The sequence below is a fragment of the Castor canadensis genome, chromosome 7 (genome assembly GCF_047511655.1).
Source record: "Castor canadensis chromosome 7, mCasCan1.hap1v2, whole genome shotgun sequence".
NCBI lineage: Eukaryota > Metazoa > Chordata > Mammalia > Rodentia > Castoridae > Castor > Castor canadensis.
The window spans coordinates 114,382,848-114,399,694 of record NC_133392.1 but is presented as its reverse complement, the minus strand read 5'-3'; the positions used below and the strand labels follow the sequence as shown (position 1 = coordinate 114,399,694).

Here is a 16,847-nt window from a genome sequence, read left to right as displayed (position 1 = left end):
TCCTGAAAGGTATTACTTACAGGTTTTAGTTGCACAATTGGTTTGAATGAATTATGTTGGACAAAGGCCAAATGTAAGAGAAGGATTATGTTGTCAAAGTCTGGGCGTGCGCGTGGATTTGGAACCCGCAATTGTTATGTCATGGAATGTTACTAGTCTCCTAGGACAAGTTCCCTGAAAACCAGAACTGGTAGAGCGACTGTCCGCGACACTGCTTCAGGAGAACTACCTTGCTGAACTGCTGATATGTACAGATACAAGGGTAAGCCAGGGCCCTGATGCTCCCCACCCAGGACGGACCCGGCCACCACCCGCTGGCCCCTCACACCCCTCCCTGGTCCAGCTCCTCCAGCCCAACCATCCCTCACTCCCTGCCCCTCTTCTAGCCCACAGGAGACCTTGCTACTGTCATTCTGGGGATTTCATGCCAGGGTTCCTGGAAGCACCTGGAAGACGGTACCGGCTCAAGCAGGGTATGCTCACCCCTTGCGGGATCAGTCACCCCCACAGAGCCATGTTCTCTGCGGGAAACTGCAGGATGGTCTGCAACCCAGCAACCAAGCAGATTTGCCCCAGCAGTAACAACCAAAGGCCACCTCGAGTGCCATGTCAGATGGTCGGCTGGACACTGGCCTCCAGGCAAACAAATGCCCAGGAGCCAAGCGTAAAGGAGACCACAGCGAGTCCCCTGAAAGGCTCGAATAAAGGGATAGTGCAGAAAGGAGGAGCAGGGCAGATGACCAACTCCACGCTGGCCTGCCCAGCAAGAAATGCCCAGCAACCAGGTGCAGAGGACACTACTCTCAAAGAGACAATGCAAAGTAGGGTGGAGGAAGAGTCCCAAATACTTAGAGATGGCCAGAAAAGCAAGAGAAAGGGCCATGAGAGTAGTGGGAGCAGCCCATCAACATCTGAACCCCTCCCGGCTGATGGGTCTTCTGCTAGTCTTGTACAGAAACCTGTACCCCTGAAGAGAAGTCTCGCATCTGAGACCTCTGATGACCCCTTAAGTAAGCGGGCACGCACGTGTTCTAGGTGCTCCCCGCCAAGCAAGGTCACGTGTGGCATCCCAGTGCCCAAGCGCAATGCAATCACAAGTTCCTACAGCTCCACTGGAGGCATCTCCCAGCTGTGGAAGAGAAGGGGACACACCTCACCCCTCTTCTCTGGACCAGCTTCCTCTCACTGCCAGCAGCCAGAGTCCCATGGAGAAAGGGCTACAGATGACACCACAAGGAAGGAACACAAGTCTTCCATGTCACTACCCACACCTGGCAGCTCTGGGAGCAGGAAACGCAAGCGGCGTGGGGACCCACTGACCTGCCCTTTACCTCCCCTGCTTGCCTATCCTATCACTCCTGAAGTCCATAGAGAGAAGAAGGCCAGATTTGAGTGGTTTAGCAAGGCTCTGGAGGACAAGACTGTTGTGGCCTCTAACTGTGTCACTAAGGAGCCTTGCCTCACTTTCACAATGCCTGCAGCAGGGCCAGCTTCCTTGCCAGCCTCCCTCCCCACCCCTGCCCCAGACCCAAGTGCTAGCCCACTTCTGGCCAGTCCGAAGACCGTGGAGATACCTCACTGCACACCATCCTTACCAGGACCGGCTGATGTAGTTAATACTGCAACCCCTGCACCTGCCAAGCCACCCAGCCACACATCGACCCTGCCTGCAGCAGGCCCAGCTTCCTTGCCAGCCTCCCTCCCCACTCCTGCCCCAGACCCAGGTGCTAGCCCACTTCTGGCCAGTCCGAAGACCGTGGAGATCCCTGACTGCACACCATCCTTACCAGGACCGGCTGATGTAGTTAGCACTACAACCCCTGCACCAGGCCCAGGTGCTACTCCAGTGCTGGCCAGCCCAAAGACCATGCTGAACCCTGACTGCACACCATCCTTACAAGGACCTGCCGATGGAGTTAGCACTGGAACTCCTGCACCTGCCAAGCGACCCGGCCACAGATTGACCCTGACCGCAGAAAGGCCAGTTTCCTTGCCAGCCTCCATCCCCACCTCAGGCCTAAGCACTATCCCACTGGTTGGACACTTGAAAAAGGTGCAGAATCTACAGGCCCCACCATCCTTTCCAGTGGCGGTTGGTGTGGTTACTACTGTAGCTCCCGCACCTCCAAAGGCAACTGGTCTTCCAGCTGTTCTTAGTCCGTCACATTCAGTGACCTTTGCAGGAACATCTTCAGCAGCTTCTGTGGGGAGGGCACCTACTTCCTCCCCAGTTGTACCTATGGATACATCATCCCCTCCACCCCTTCAAGCTTCAGTTTCAGTCAAATTACAAGGCCCCCCTATATTTTCAGCAACTTCTGTGGGGAGGGCACCTACTTTATCCCCAGTTGTACCCATGGATACGTCATCCCCTCCATGCCCTCAAGTTGCAGTATCATCCAAACTACAAGGTCTCCTCTGGCCTGCCCCCACTCAAAACCCAAAGGCCCTTGGCATCATGCCTACCAACCATTCCTCCCCTACTGGTCCTGGCCGGACCTCTGCCACTTCCATGACAAACAGCCTCTGGGTGACCTCAACTAAAAGCCAGGGAAAAAACCCCTTTCTTTCCACACAGGTGGGCCCATTCCCAGCCTCTTCTCAACACAAAATCCCCTCCATGACCAAAACCAACACCCTGCCCATCAAGCCCCAAAGTGGGCTCATTAGACCCCCTAATTTCCTATACATCCCAGCCCACCATTTAATGCAGACAACTGCTTTAGTTACCGGTACCCCCATGATCGCTAGTCCAGCCACATTCACCACCACTGTTCCAGCCTCTGCTCACCACAAAACCTCCTCTGTGACCAAAACCACCACCCTGCCCATCAAGCCCCAAAGTGGGCTCATTAGACCCCCTACTTTCCTACACATGCCAGCCCACCGTTTAATGCAGACAACTGCTTTAGTTACTGGTACCCCCATGATCACTAGTCCAGCCACACTCACCACCACTGGTCCAGCCTCTTCTCACCACAAAATCCCCTCCGTGACCAAAACCACCACGCTGTCCATCAAGCCCCAAAGTGGGCTCATTAGACCCCCTAATTTCCTACACATGCCAGCCCACCGTTTAACGCAGACAACTGCTTTAGTTACTGGTAACCCCATGATCACTAGTCCAGCCACACTCACCACCACTGTTCCAGCCTCTGCTCACCACAAAAACCCCTCCGTGACCAAAACCACCACCCTGCCCATCAAGCCCCAAAGTGGGCTCATTAGACCCCCTAATTTCCTATACATGCCAGCCCACCGTTTAATGCAGACAACTGCTTTAGTTACTGGTACCCCCATGATCACTAGTCCAGCCACTCTCACCACCACTGTTCCAGCCTCTGCTCACCACAAAACCCATTCCGTGACCAAAACCACCACCCTGCCCATCAAGCCCCAAAGTGGGCTCATTAGACCCCCTAATTTCCTATACATGCCAGCCCACCGTTTAATGCAGACAACTGCTTTAGTTACTGGTAACCCCATGATCACTAGTCCAGCCACACTCACCACCACTGTTCCAGCCTCTGCTCACCACAAAACCCCCTCCGTGACCAAAACCACCACCCTGCCCATCAAGCCCCAAAGTGGGCTCATTAGACCCCCTAATTTCCTATACATGCCAGCCCACCGTTTAATGCAGACAACTGTTTTAGTTACTGGTACCCCCATGATCACTAGTCCAGCCACTCTCACCACCACTGTTCCAGCCTCTGCTCACCACAAAACCCCTTCCGTGACCAAAACCACCACCCTGCCCATCAAGCCCCAAAGTGGGCTCATTAGACCCCCTAATTTCCTATACATGCCAGCCCACCGTTTAATGCAGACAACTGCTTTAGTTAATGGTAACCCCATGATCACTAGTCCAGCCACACTCACCACCACTGTTCCAGCCTCTGCTCACCACAAAACCCCCTCCGTGACCAAAACCAACACCCTGCCCATCAAGCCCCAAAGTGGGCTCATTAGACCCCCTAATTTCCTATACATGCCAGCCCACTGTTTAATGCAGACAACTGCTTTAGTTACTGGTACCCCCATGATCACTAGTCCAGCCACTCTCACCACCACTGTTCCAGCCTCTGCTCACCACAAAACCCCTTCCGTGACCAAAACCACCACCCTGCCCATCAAGCCCCAAAGTGGGCTCATTAGACCCCCTAATTTCCTATACATGCCAGCCCACCGTTTAATGCAGACAACTGCTTTAGTTACTGGTAACCCCATGATCACTAGTCCAGCCACACTCACCACCACTGGTCCAGCCAATCTATCTTCCTCACAGCCTATGAGTGGTTTGGGGGTAAACAGAGTGGCCAGCACCAGCTCAACAACTACAACTACCACCACCACCACCACAACTACCACCACCACCACCACAATTACCACCACCATTACCACCACCACCACCACCACCACCACCACCACCTTGACCTCTCAAGGCTTCCCCTTGGGGGCTTCTCCTCCCTCTGGTGACCACAACCCAGTGGCCCCAAGCTCCTTCCAGATCCCGCAGCCCTCTACCTTGTCCATATCTGCACCACCCACCTCTTTTGGTCAGCCCCCTAGCCAGTACTAACCCCAGCACCCCTGGCATCAGTGGCCTTAACCACCCACTCACTACTGCTACCAGCCTGGGAACACTGAGAGTCGGAGACACCACCAACTCTTCCTCCAACACCCATCCCGTTCCCCCACCCTACATAGGACCCAAATCCCAGCCCATCAATGGAGGCTCAAAGCAGGAGGAGAGGGTCAAGATGTCAGCCCTTATTCAAGCATTCACTGCTCTGTCATTGGCTGATTCTGTGCCACTCCAGGCACACAAGCAGCAGAGTCAACAGAAACTGGGCAAATCCACGAGCTCTCTGGTGGCTAAGTTTTCTAAGCTTTCCTTTGTTTGAGAGGCACTGCCTCAGTTGTGAATTATTATTATGTATACATTGTTATAGAGATATTTCCATTTGTTTAAAAATAAAGATACATTTCTGTATTTTAAAACAAGCAGAGTAAATACATTAATTTCATGTGTTCATGGGGAATCAGACATAGATATCTGGAAACTTCGCAAGTATTATCAACCCCAGTGCCCTTTTTTAAATAGGTCAGGATTCTAAGACTGAGAAGAATGAAACAAACTCAGGGAGAACTCTGACAGAGATAAATTGAAACATGGAGCTCCTAAGTTTTGGTCCAAACTTTGAGTCTCCATCTGAGCTAAAGCTTACCATGTCTTACTGTTTATTTGATTAGTGGGTAGAGTTAATGCCAAAATTTTAATTCCTGGAAGGACTTTGCCTGAGATGTTGCATTTTTTTTTTTTTTTTTTTGCCTAAGTCATTGGCTTGTATTTTAGTATCAATAGTCTGCATGAAAAAACTCTGTAAATCTTGCTTTTGGAGCAAAGTTCTATAAGGAAGATGACATCTGTGTCATCATAGGTGATATCATAGGTTATTGAGAGGATTTCCTAACAGCTTTGACTGAAGACAGTTATTCAGCCTGGGTGTCCCCATTTCCTCTTTTTGCAGCAGTGTTGCAAGCAGAGGAAGTAACCAAGTGGATCGGGTTTAGAACAATTCTCAACCTTGTATGCACATATGAATAATAAAAAAAAAAAAAAAAACAATTCTCAATCTTCTCTCTCTCCAGCATCTGTATTGCTCTGGGGTGATTCAAATAGCCCTTTGTCAAAGCTAATTGCCTGTTTTTCTTCTGAGAAACACTCTTTTGCCTAATGTGGGTTTTAAAACTTTCTCATCAAAAGGTGGAAGTGTGTGCCACTCATTGGCTTGCACTGGTAGTAGGACTATTACCAGTTCCTCAAAATGAAGGCAGATGTTTGCAGAAATGAGTCAACACCAAGACAGTGTTTTAGGATCACCTAAAATATTATTAATAAAAGATTGTTATTTTTTTAAAATAGAAAGCTCACAGCCTATCTTTAAGGCTTCTGTAAGGGTCTTCTGTAGCACTTGAATATTTCTCACAGATGTTTCCACCTCTAGGTTCTCATATGGTATTTTATTGGGTGGCCCAATAAAACTTGTTCAGTTATTTTGCTTGAAGATTATTAGATTATGGCAACAACTTGGAGTGTAAGGCTGAATTTTAGTCAAGGGTATATTTGCATGGTCCCATTTTTTTAAGTTGGAGGCTGACTCCTTGCAGTGGCTTTGTTCAAGTTGGATTAGCCAGACAAGACTGCTGCATTTTAAGTTGCTGCTTGTGATTTTTACCTTGGATTCCCTTTGTCTCTAGGTAAGTACCATCAATCACTGCAGAACCATGAAAATTTGAATATTTGGGGACTTGTGTGTATGTGTATATTGATATTGTTGCTGGATTTTGCTTTACTTTGTCGGCTATAGTTAAGAAAAAGCTACGTGCTTATGTTTATGTTTATTCACTCCACAATCTTGTTGGCTTTGGGAATTTCTTTAGCTGAACCTTCTACTCCTCACCAAGCACGCACGCACACACGCACGCACACACACACACGCTCACTGGGTGACAAGTGTCTGCTACAGGGGATACAGTTTTGATCTGTCACAAGTCCTTCAACTTGACACATTGAGGTTATTCATCCAACAATCAGTGCAATCAAGAAGTTCCCTGTGATGTGTGGCAGGGCCTAGTGTTTAGGATTGTATCTGTATATAAGCTCCACTGTGAGCACTGTAATTGCCAAAATGTGCATGAGTGGCTCTGACCTTGGTTACATGAAGGAAGAGCAGGGGCAAGAGAGAGAATGCTCTGTAAATATCTGATTCCCATGGAAGCTTTGCTTGTTTTGTTGCTGGAGCACTGCAAGGCAAATGCTACTCACTTGTTTTAAGAAATCCCAGCTGCTTAAGGAGTTGCTGACCATAGTCGGGACTGTTGCCAAAACATTCTGTTGGAGCACTGCTGTGGCAATGAGCAGACATTCTCTGAAAAAAGGAAAATTAAAGGTCATGGAAATATTTAAGATAAAGGAGACTTATCTATGACTATATCTACATAAACACAGTTTGGGATTTGGGGACCAAGTTCACACTATTATTAATACTGTTGAGGCTCTTTTCTTCTAGGTGGATTTAGGAAATTTTTGTCTTGCTTTAGATGACATCAGGTCTCAACTGGTGGATCTGAAGTATATTATTGTTTTTTACATGAATTTTCTCTCTCTCTTTTTTTTGTTTTTTTTGGTGCTGGGATTGAACTGAAGGCTTTGCTCATGCTAGGTAAGCACTCTACTACTGAGCTGCATCCCCAGCCCTGTATAAATTATTCTAAAAAGTCACAAGTATAAAAATGTAAACTACTGACTACTGCTGGATACAGTGGCATATACTATAATCTCAGAACTCAGCAGACTGAGGCAGGAGAATTGCCAGGTTCCAAGCCAACTTGTACTAAATGGTGAGTTCAAGGCCATCCAGGCCTGCATAACAAGACATTCCTCAAAAATGTAACCTCAATTCATAATTTGGTTAGAGAAAGTAAATTTGGATATGATAGCTGTGGGCAGAAGGCACAGGTTACTCAGCTGCTTTTGCTCCATTCCATGATAGTCAGTCTCTGTGTCCATGAGAAAATTCCTGCACATCCTTTGTTTTCAGTTCACTATGACCTCGTCATTAATCTCAGGCCATGAATAACATGTGGCAATAGGGAGGAAAAACCATATGGATGAATGTATCACTACTATTGCTTGAAGATGCAAGTGTGACTTGGGGTGATGACACACATAAAGATAAGGATGAAAGCTTCCTCCATAGAACAACTTACAGTCAGGAGGAAGTTTTTGGTCAATCACTGCTTGGGGCTTTTAGGAAATCAAATCACATCCTCTTTCCCCCATTCTGAGTTTGGAACCTGTTGAAATATGAGATAAAAGTGAAACAAAGGGAGAGAAAAATATTACTACCATTAGTGATACAAACTGGATCAAGGAATACAGTTTAATTTGTGGTCAAGTAGGCATATAATATCTTCTCTACTATCTATAGTGGATTAAATCTTACACTCATTCCTCTTGCAGGGAACATCTCACCTAGTTGAGAGCAGAATGCAATGCTTCTCTGTATAGACAACCATCTCTGTAAGGTGTCACAGCCCACAGAACCTTCCTTCAAGCTCACATCACACTGAACTCATCCTTCCATAAGGAAGTATGGGAAAGGAATGAGGAGAGAGGCCAGATGGTAGTAGAAAGTCCTCCAGAGAGGCCAGATGGTAGAAGAAAGTCCTCCATAGAAATGTGAGACAAGAGAAGGCAAAATTTTCTTAACATCAATTAGCAGCACAAAGACAGAAAGTCTGAACTAGTTTCACTGTGAGTGCCATACTTGCAAAAATGTGCAGTAGTGACTCTGACTCTGATATCTTTGGTCACATGAAGGAAGGGCAGGGGAGAGTGGAGGAAGCACTTTGAGTATCTTATTCCCATGGGAGTTTTGCTTCTTTTGCTTCAGGGGCACTGTATGGCAAAGGCTTTGTAGTTGATGAAGGGAGAGAACAGTCAGCACCTTAAGAGTTCAAGGAGTGAAGTAGACAATGAGCCCATGAAGTAAGGGAATTGAAAATAGAGGACAGCAAGATGATGAATAGAGATCAGTGATTAAGGCCAATTTTTCTAGCTCAGCTGAACAGGTAAGAGGCTGAACAGCCCATCTGACAGGTTTAGAGGGCTAAGAATACAAAAACTACACTTCAAGTTTTGAAAAAGGGAAAATACTGGTGGGCCTTGTTTTCCTAGGGTTTGGGATTCCTAAAGAGCAAGGGGAAAGTGTAAATGAAAAGTAAAAATATTCTCAAAGAAATGGAAGCTCCTTTTAGAATCTTCTTAATCTCCATAGTTAAATTGAGGAGATCCCAGATTGCAGATACCCATAGATGTTTAGTAGAAATGAACACAATTACTTCCTAATGAGTGATAATACCATCCTAGTCCTCACTTCATTTCTATAAAAAATATTACAAAACCCATCTGGCACATAAGGGAAAAATCCTTACACACAATTAGGCAAGGTTGCATGGATGAAATGAATGGAAACACTAGAGTAGAAATATTGGGAAGGTTACAGATATTGTTGTTGTCAGGCATAGACCTTTAGAATAACTGTACTTTGTGTTATTCAAGGAGAAAAGAGACAGTATGAAAGCAAAAAATAAAAACTTTATACTGCAATTATAAAGTTCTAAAGTTAAAGTTCTGAATTAAAAAAATACCCTAACCAAAGTTAATAACTCAATGGATAGGTTTAGTAGCAGTTCAGATATAGCTAAAGAAAGAATTGATAAAGTAGATTATAGGTCAGGCGAAAATATTCAAAACAATTTTTTCCTTTACCCAGCAGGCCAATAATGAAAGAAATGTTGAAAGAACATTTTTTTTTTTTTTGAGACAAGGTCTCACTCTGTAGTTCAGGCTGTCCTCATATTCTAGATCATCCTGTCTCAGCTTCCTGAGTGCTGGGATTACCACACACTCAACAAAGTGCCACCACACCCAGCAAAGAGCATTGTTTAAGTAAAAAATAAATGAGACCATGTGGAAGCTAAGAGGGTCATGTAAATGGAAAAATGAGACCTGTTAAAGCTATTCCAGAAATGGGTGAAGAGAGAATAAAAGAGAATGATGGATGGGGAGAATTCAACTATGATATATTGTGATAAGTTTTGTAAATGTCACAAAGTATCCCCAGTACAATAATAAAAAAATGAACAAACAAAAGGAACAGCAACAACAATACATATTGTCTGCATAAAATAAAAATAGACCATCATATATGTTAGGAGAATAAAATAAGTTATTTTAAGATTGTCTAGGAAGAGGGTAGAGGCAAAAGTGAAGTTAAGATTTTTATAAGCTCTAAGTAAAGTGCTAAAAGAAGAGTAAAATATCATGTACTTCCAAGCTAATGGGAGGAGGCAATAAAGAAATGTAAATAATACAAAAGAAAGAAAGAGTGAAAGAAGAAAACTCCCTAAAAACCAAACCAAAAATAAAACATGTAGGGAAAATGATAAGAAACGAGTGATACGGTACATTAAAGTTTTACATAGAAAGATGATGTTGAGTAATCAAGTCAATTTGGAAAACAAGGAAGGAGGAGTATAATTCTACCTTATTTCAGGACATAATAAATGACTGAAGAGAACAAGACTATTGTATTTGCAAAGAGTAGAACAGACAATCAAGAAACATCTCCATACAAATGTGGACAACTGATATTTGAGAAAGGTGCAAAGGACAATCTTATCAACAGATAGTATTTGACCAACTGGAAATCCATAGCTGTCCCTCGCTTGCCACAAGGCAAAAAAGAATGTAAACATCAAACCAAATTAAATTAAAATGGATTTAAATGAAAAATTATAAAACTGACAGAAGATAACATAGGACAAAACCCTCAGTTTTCATAGAGTTCTTATTAGGACTCAAAGCAAGATACATAAAAGAAAAATGTTTATATCTATATCTAACCTCTATGTATAGGTGTTACTGGAGTTTGCACTCAGGACCTTGTGCTTGCAAGGCAAGTGCTCTACCACTTGAGCCATACCCCAGTCCTTTTTGCTTTAGTTATTTTTCAGATAGGGTCTCATGCTTTCTTCCTGGGTCTGGCCTCAAACTGTGACCCTCCTTATCTCTGCCTGTAGCTGGATTTACAGGCACATCTGACTCCCCCAAAACCTTTTGTTTTATTAAAGATCATTAAAAAGGATGGAAGAGCAAGCTAAGACAGGGAGAAAATACTTGAAACCCACATCTTAACAGAGACTCATATCTAATGTATAGAATGGTCAAAACTCAACAGTAAAGCAAGAAACAATCCAATTAGAAAATGGGCAGAAGATATAAAGAGATATTTTACCAGAAAGAATATATGAATGTCAGTGAGCATATCAATAGGCGGTTAGCTTGATTAGCCATTAGGGAAATCACAATTAAAGTCAATGTGGCATATCATGATATAGCTATTAGAACTGCTAAAATAAAAAACAGTATTCAAAATATCCTAATAAATCAATTTTGTTAAATGGGCAAAAGTTTGAATAGACATGTCTCCAGAAAGACATACAAATGACTATCAGGTGTATGAAAACATGATCAACATCATTAATCATCAGAACTGCAAATCAAGCTATACATGATCTACGTGATACACCTACTTGGTAGGCTGAGGTGGATCAAATTGTGGTTTGAGGCCAACCTGGGCAGGGACTTTGTGAGATCCCCATTTCAACCAATAGCTGGGTGTGATAGCAACAAGCCTGTCATCCCAAGCTATATGAGAGGATTATAATTCCAGGCCAGCCTAAGCAAACAGTTAATACAACATCATCTCAATGGAAAAGAGCTAGATGTGGTAGCATCTGCCTGTCATCCTAGCCACAGCAGGACATTTAAAATTGGAAGATTATGGTTCAGGCATACCTGGGCAAAAAGAGAGACCCTATCTCCAAAATAACCAGAACAAAATGGACTGGAGATATGGTTCAAGTGGTAGAGTGCCTGCTTAGCAAGTATGAAGCCACAGTACCCAAAAAAAAAATTTCAAAATGAGATATCACTTTACACCTGTTAGGATAGCACTCATCACTTAAATAGAAAATATACTGAGAGAATGTGGGAAGTTGTCTAGCTTTGGTGGGAGAGCAAAATAGTTCAGCTGCTATGAAATACAGTAAGCAAGTACCTAAAAAATTATAAAGTGTTACATATGACCTAGCAACCCTACTTCTGGGTATCTAGCCAAAAGAATTGAAATCAAGATATCCAAGGGGTATTAGAACACCAGTCAATGTTCACTGCAGCAGCACTCAAGCCAAGATTGGAACAACCTAAATATCCATGGATGGATGAATCTACAAGGACTAATATTATATATACATACAATGGAATATAATTCAGTCTAAAAACATAACAAAATCCTGCAATGTGACCACATTCATGGACCTTGAAGACATTATGCTTAGCACTATAAACCAGTCACACACAGAAGGACAAATACTGTATTCACCTCTCAATAGCACTAAATAGTCACATTCACAGGATCAGAGAGTAGGATTGTGTGGTCCATGGCCCTGGAGGAGGGGAATGGAAAGTTTCTAGTTAGTGGGCATGAAGTGTTCATGAGGCACCACGAGTAAGTTCTGAAAACCTACCCTATAGTGCTGAGCCCAGGGAACCTAGTACTGTAGGGTACACTTAAAATTTTGTTGAAAGGGTAGATCTCATGCTAAGTTTTCTTACCATAATGAAATAAAAAATTAAACAATAGTGACAATATTCAATGCTGGCAAGTATTGAATGCTAATAGCTATCTGACTCAGGAGCAAGGTGTTTACTTTTATTAATACTTTTTTTACATGATGATTCATCTGACCATTTTATGTTTATATAAAGTTTTATATTCCATGATGCAATTCTGATAAGCAAAATTTTTTATATTTGGTGTTCACAATTGTTCTGAGTTTTCAATGGAAATAATTATTATTCCTATATTTAGAAAAAGAAATTGAGGTTCAGGGTGGCTATATGCCTCACTAAAAGCACACAAGTATTCAATGGCAAAGCTTGGTCCCAAACTCAGCCTTCTTAACTTTTGGCCCAGTGCCATTGTTACCTTGTCATGCTGCTTTCCTTCCTGTATTGTTGCCAGTGCAGTACATCCTGCTCTGGGGAAAGGGTCATCTTAGGAAAAGTGCATGTCTCTCTTTGGCACCATCCTCATTTTGGTACTCTTGTCTCAGTTTCCTGGAACCCTGTGAGTGCATGGGAGCCAGCCCACTGCACGCTGCCTGCTGTGAATTTCTCTTTCCTCAGCAAGTTCATATGGTTGCTTTTGCAATAGTATGTGGTCCCGTGGCAAACTTATCACAGGCTGATTGCTGGGTTTCTCTGCCTTCCTGTGTCAGCTGAAGCCAACATGATTAAAGAGAATCCACATCAGGATGGGTTCAGTGCCAAGAATACCCTACATGAAAAGCCCAACTTTGAAAGTAAGGTTAGTAGCATTATCAATATTGAATCTTCTGATGTAATTTCACTGCTGAAAGGCAACTAAAGATGACTATAAATGAAAACAGAGTGTTGATTTAATCCTCTCAATAGAAAAGGCAGCATTATTTGGATTCACATCCATAGTCTAATTATTGATTTCTTCACCACAAATGAAAAACAGAAAGACTGTAGGAAGACAAGAGCCAAGGAAAACACAGAAAGAAATGGTGGGTGGTAGCCATGTAGAGAAATGACGTACAAGAGGTGTAAAGCACAGGCACCTTCACAAGACCTTTTCATAACCAGGAATGATAAAGCTTTCAGTCACTTCCATTTCAATAGCTTCCGTGGATTCAAAGCCCAGTGTTGGTCTTGAAGTGACCTTGAGGATTCACAATGATGGGACATAGCAGAGCTCTTTCCGGATGATGGGATCCATCTAGTATGACCATGGGAATACAAAAACATTTAAAAAAATTTTTTTATTTTATTTGTATGTGCATACAATGTTTGGGTCATTTCTCCCCCCTTTCCCCCCTCCACCTTTCCTCTCCCAACCCCCTCACTACCCAGCAGAAACTATTTTGCCCTTATCTCTAATTCTGTTGAAGAGAGAGTATAAGCAGCAATAGGAAGGACCAAGGGTTTTATACAAAAACATTTTTAGACATCACAAATAAACTTTTATAGACGCTTGGCTTTCTGATGACTTTTGAGTGTTATAATCTGCTGTTATAATCATTCCACAGCAGAATCTGCTTCTACATAACACGAGCCTTTGATAGTCAATCTGAGAACACCAATGAAGATAATCAGGAAATCAATTTAAGAACCAGAGAACAAGTGCGAATAAAAAAGTTGGGAGTTTTTGGACAGGAAATTGGAAAAGAAGAGCAATCTAACAGTGGCAAGTGATGAAGGATGAGTTACACTCAACACTGAAATGACCACAGCCCAGATTCCTTCCCCCAAGCTGTTTCCCAAACTTCATTCTCACAATATGTTTTGGGATTTTCACATAGCAACCTACACCTGTTCAAGTTTAATATTTTAATTTAAATTCTGTTCATTTAAAAATAGTTTTATGTGACATATAAGTAGAAAAGCATTAACAATTGTTATTATAAGAGCAAAAGGAAGTATAATACAAACAATTTCATAATTTTTAGCATTTACTATTTGGTTTGCTCAAAGTTCTAAACTTGAAGGCTTATTATTTTATTGCTCCCAGAAAGGCAAGTTAATAAGTGTAGCTGGAGTTTTAAAGTTAAACCATCATAAAAGTGATTCTCTTTGATGTAGTCAGCAAAAATTGAATAATATTCCTGTTGTGCAAATTAATTTAGTTGCAGCAACAAAAAACAATTTTAGGAGGAGATGAAGTAGGTGGCAGTAACAGATCACCATAAGGTCATTTACAAAGGCTGTTGTTTGAGTCACTACTCCATTCACTACCTCTCTTCCATCTGCTCTTTGCATCTCTTAGGTGGAGACTGAGTGATTCCCCATACCTTGAATAGTGATGGCACTTGAGCAACAGTTTGTTAATAACATTTAAATGGGAGAGTGATGGTTCTTTGAAAGGAAATCAGATCTGTAGCACTCCAAGAAGGGGATGAATGCTCCATGCTCAAAAGCTGATAAGTGTTCATTGCATATTCCTGATGCTCTGATTGGATACCAACAGCCCAACTCCCAGACTGCGGAGATGCTTTCCATTCTGGGAAGTGATGAACAGGTGTTCTAGGTCATAGGAGTCATGGAGCATCTGGTGGCTTCTGAGACCAGTCTGAGCTTTGTAAATTCAGAAAATTCAATTTCTGGCTTATGTCCTAATTTCCACTTGGGCAGGTATTAATGAGAGGCCTTGGGGCCTGGTTTATGGCAAATGGTTAGAGAGAAAGTTGAGGAGATGTTCTAGGTGAAGGTCATGAGGTGAGAGAAGCAGTGTCACATTGGAGAACCTGAGAAAGGTCATCTGAGGGCAGCATGAGAGGAGGAGTATCTTGTGATGCCTGGTTTGGCAGTAAGGAACCAAACAGTTGGAGACTCTTAAAGTAACCTAAGGTCAAGAAAAGTCATTGAAGCTGGGGAATGACATGATTAAAATGATGCAATCATTTCTTTAAAAAATATTTTGGGAAAGATTACACTAGAGGGAAAGCCTACATTAATAACTGTCAGAGCAACTTAGGCAAATCCTCCCATGGTTCAGAAAAGCTAAATAAAAGTAGAAAAATCTGATCTCTAATAAATAAAAGAGGGACAGATTGAAGAAGAGGAAAATACCATATGGACATCTGATGATTCGTGGCAGGGAGGAGTGGCAAGGGATTGAAATATTGAGCAAAGCTTTCAGCAAATTTACTAGGCTAAGAGGAACACAAGAGTCCTTGACGCATAGGCCCCAAGGGAGTTTCTCCCCTCCCCACACTGTAGGTGAAACACGCATAAAGCTTGACACTGATTCTTTAACTTAGCATGATGTGTGTAGCGAGCTTTCTCAAGCTCTTGTTCCTCCGACCTAGGGGCAACTGGAGATGCAGAAAGGACAAACGATAGAAGACAGACATGCAGAATGTTGGGGTGGTGTGTTCTGGGCACTAGGATGCAGACACACAACAGCCTTGTTGCTTCTTTTCCCTAATAACTCTTCTCTTACTTTGCTTCTTTTTTCTTATTCTTTAAAGCCTTGCTTCAAAAGTCTTCTTTCTATTCTTTAAAGCCTCACTTCTAAATTCTTTTTTTCTATTCTCTAAAGTCTCAGTCCTTAGAGTTACACTGTCCCATGTTCTCTCTTTAGCTTTCTTAAAATCTTGGTGCTCACACTTGCACTGTCCCATGTTCCCTCTAATTTGTAGTATAACTCAGCCACAGTAGCAGCAGCAGCATTCTCACAGCAGCTTCACAAGCAGGTCGCAGCCAGCCAATCAAAATTCCCCATCAAAAAACCTTTTTGTCCTTCTTCAGCATGTCTTTTATATCCAGTGGTAAACAAGGTAAACAAGGAGGTGGAGAAACAGTTCTTGGGGAGGGCATGACAATGTAACAACAGAAACCTGCATTGCTACTTCTCTGAACATAAACAACTTAGGAAAAGCAGCTGTGCTACATCTTGCCATTTTTCATTGCTAAATAATATTCCCATGCATAGATATACCACTCGTTATCACTTCGTAAGTTGACAGACACATGAGTTTTTTTCATTGTCTTGGCTGTTAGTAATATTGCTGCAATGAACATTCATGTATGAATTTTTGTGTGGACATATGCTTTCATTCTCTTAGCTAGATACCTACAAGCAGATTTGCAAAGTCATCTGCCAATTCTATGCCTAAGCTTGTGAGGAACTATCCGCCTGCTTTCAAAGTGCCTGAATTATTTCTTCCTAGCACTATATGGGGGTTCCAATGTTTCCTTATGTTTGCAAGCAATTATTTTCAGCATTTCTGATTGTCATCATATTACTAGGTAAAATGTGGTATCTCACTGAAATTTTGATTTACATTTTCCTAATGGATCTGTGATAATTTTCAATTGTATATTTTCTTTTGAGAAATGCTTATACAGATCCTTTGCTCATTTAAAAAACTGGGTTATTTGTACATTTTTGGTGTGTGGTACTGGGGTTTATGCTCAGGGCATTGCACTTGCTTGGCAGGTGCTCTACAACTGAAGCCACACCCCCAGGTGTATTTTTGTTATTAATATAGGGGTTCTTTTTTTTTGCCACTATTGAACTCAGGGCCTTGAGCTCACTAGGCAAGTTTTCCACCACTTGAGTACTCTCTTTTTGTTTTAGTGTATTTTAACATGGGGGGGGTCTCACACTTTTGCCCAGGCTAGC

At 42.8% G+C, this 16,847-nt stretch overlaps 1 protein-coding gene across 1 annotated transcript in view; it reads right to left on the bottom strand.

The window, feature by feature from the left end:
* Window positions 1–16,847, bottom strand: part of LOC109676187 (uncharacterized) — a 68,397-nt gene that overhangs the window by 7,577 nt on the left and 43,973 nt on the right. Inside the window, exons 6-10 of the mRNA XM_074079600.1 lie at window positions 13,282–13,439; window positions 12,624–12,915; window positions 12,018–12,081; window positions 7,777–7,863; window positions 6,833–6,935 (exon numbers count right to left, since the gene is read on the bottom strand). Of these exons, the coding sequence (XP_073935701.1) occupies window positions 13,354–13,439 (86 nt within the window). The 3' untranslated portion in view covers window positions 6,833–6,935; window positions 7,777–7,863; window positions 12,018–12,081; window positions 12,624–12,915; window positions 13,282–13,353. The remainder of the gene's footprint in view (window positions 1–6,832; window positions 6,936–7,776; window positions 7,864–12,017; window positions 12,082–12,623; window positions 12,916–13,281; window positions 13,440–16,847) is intronic.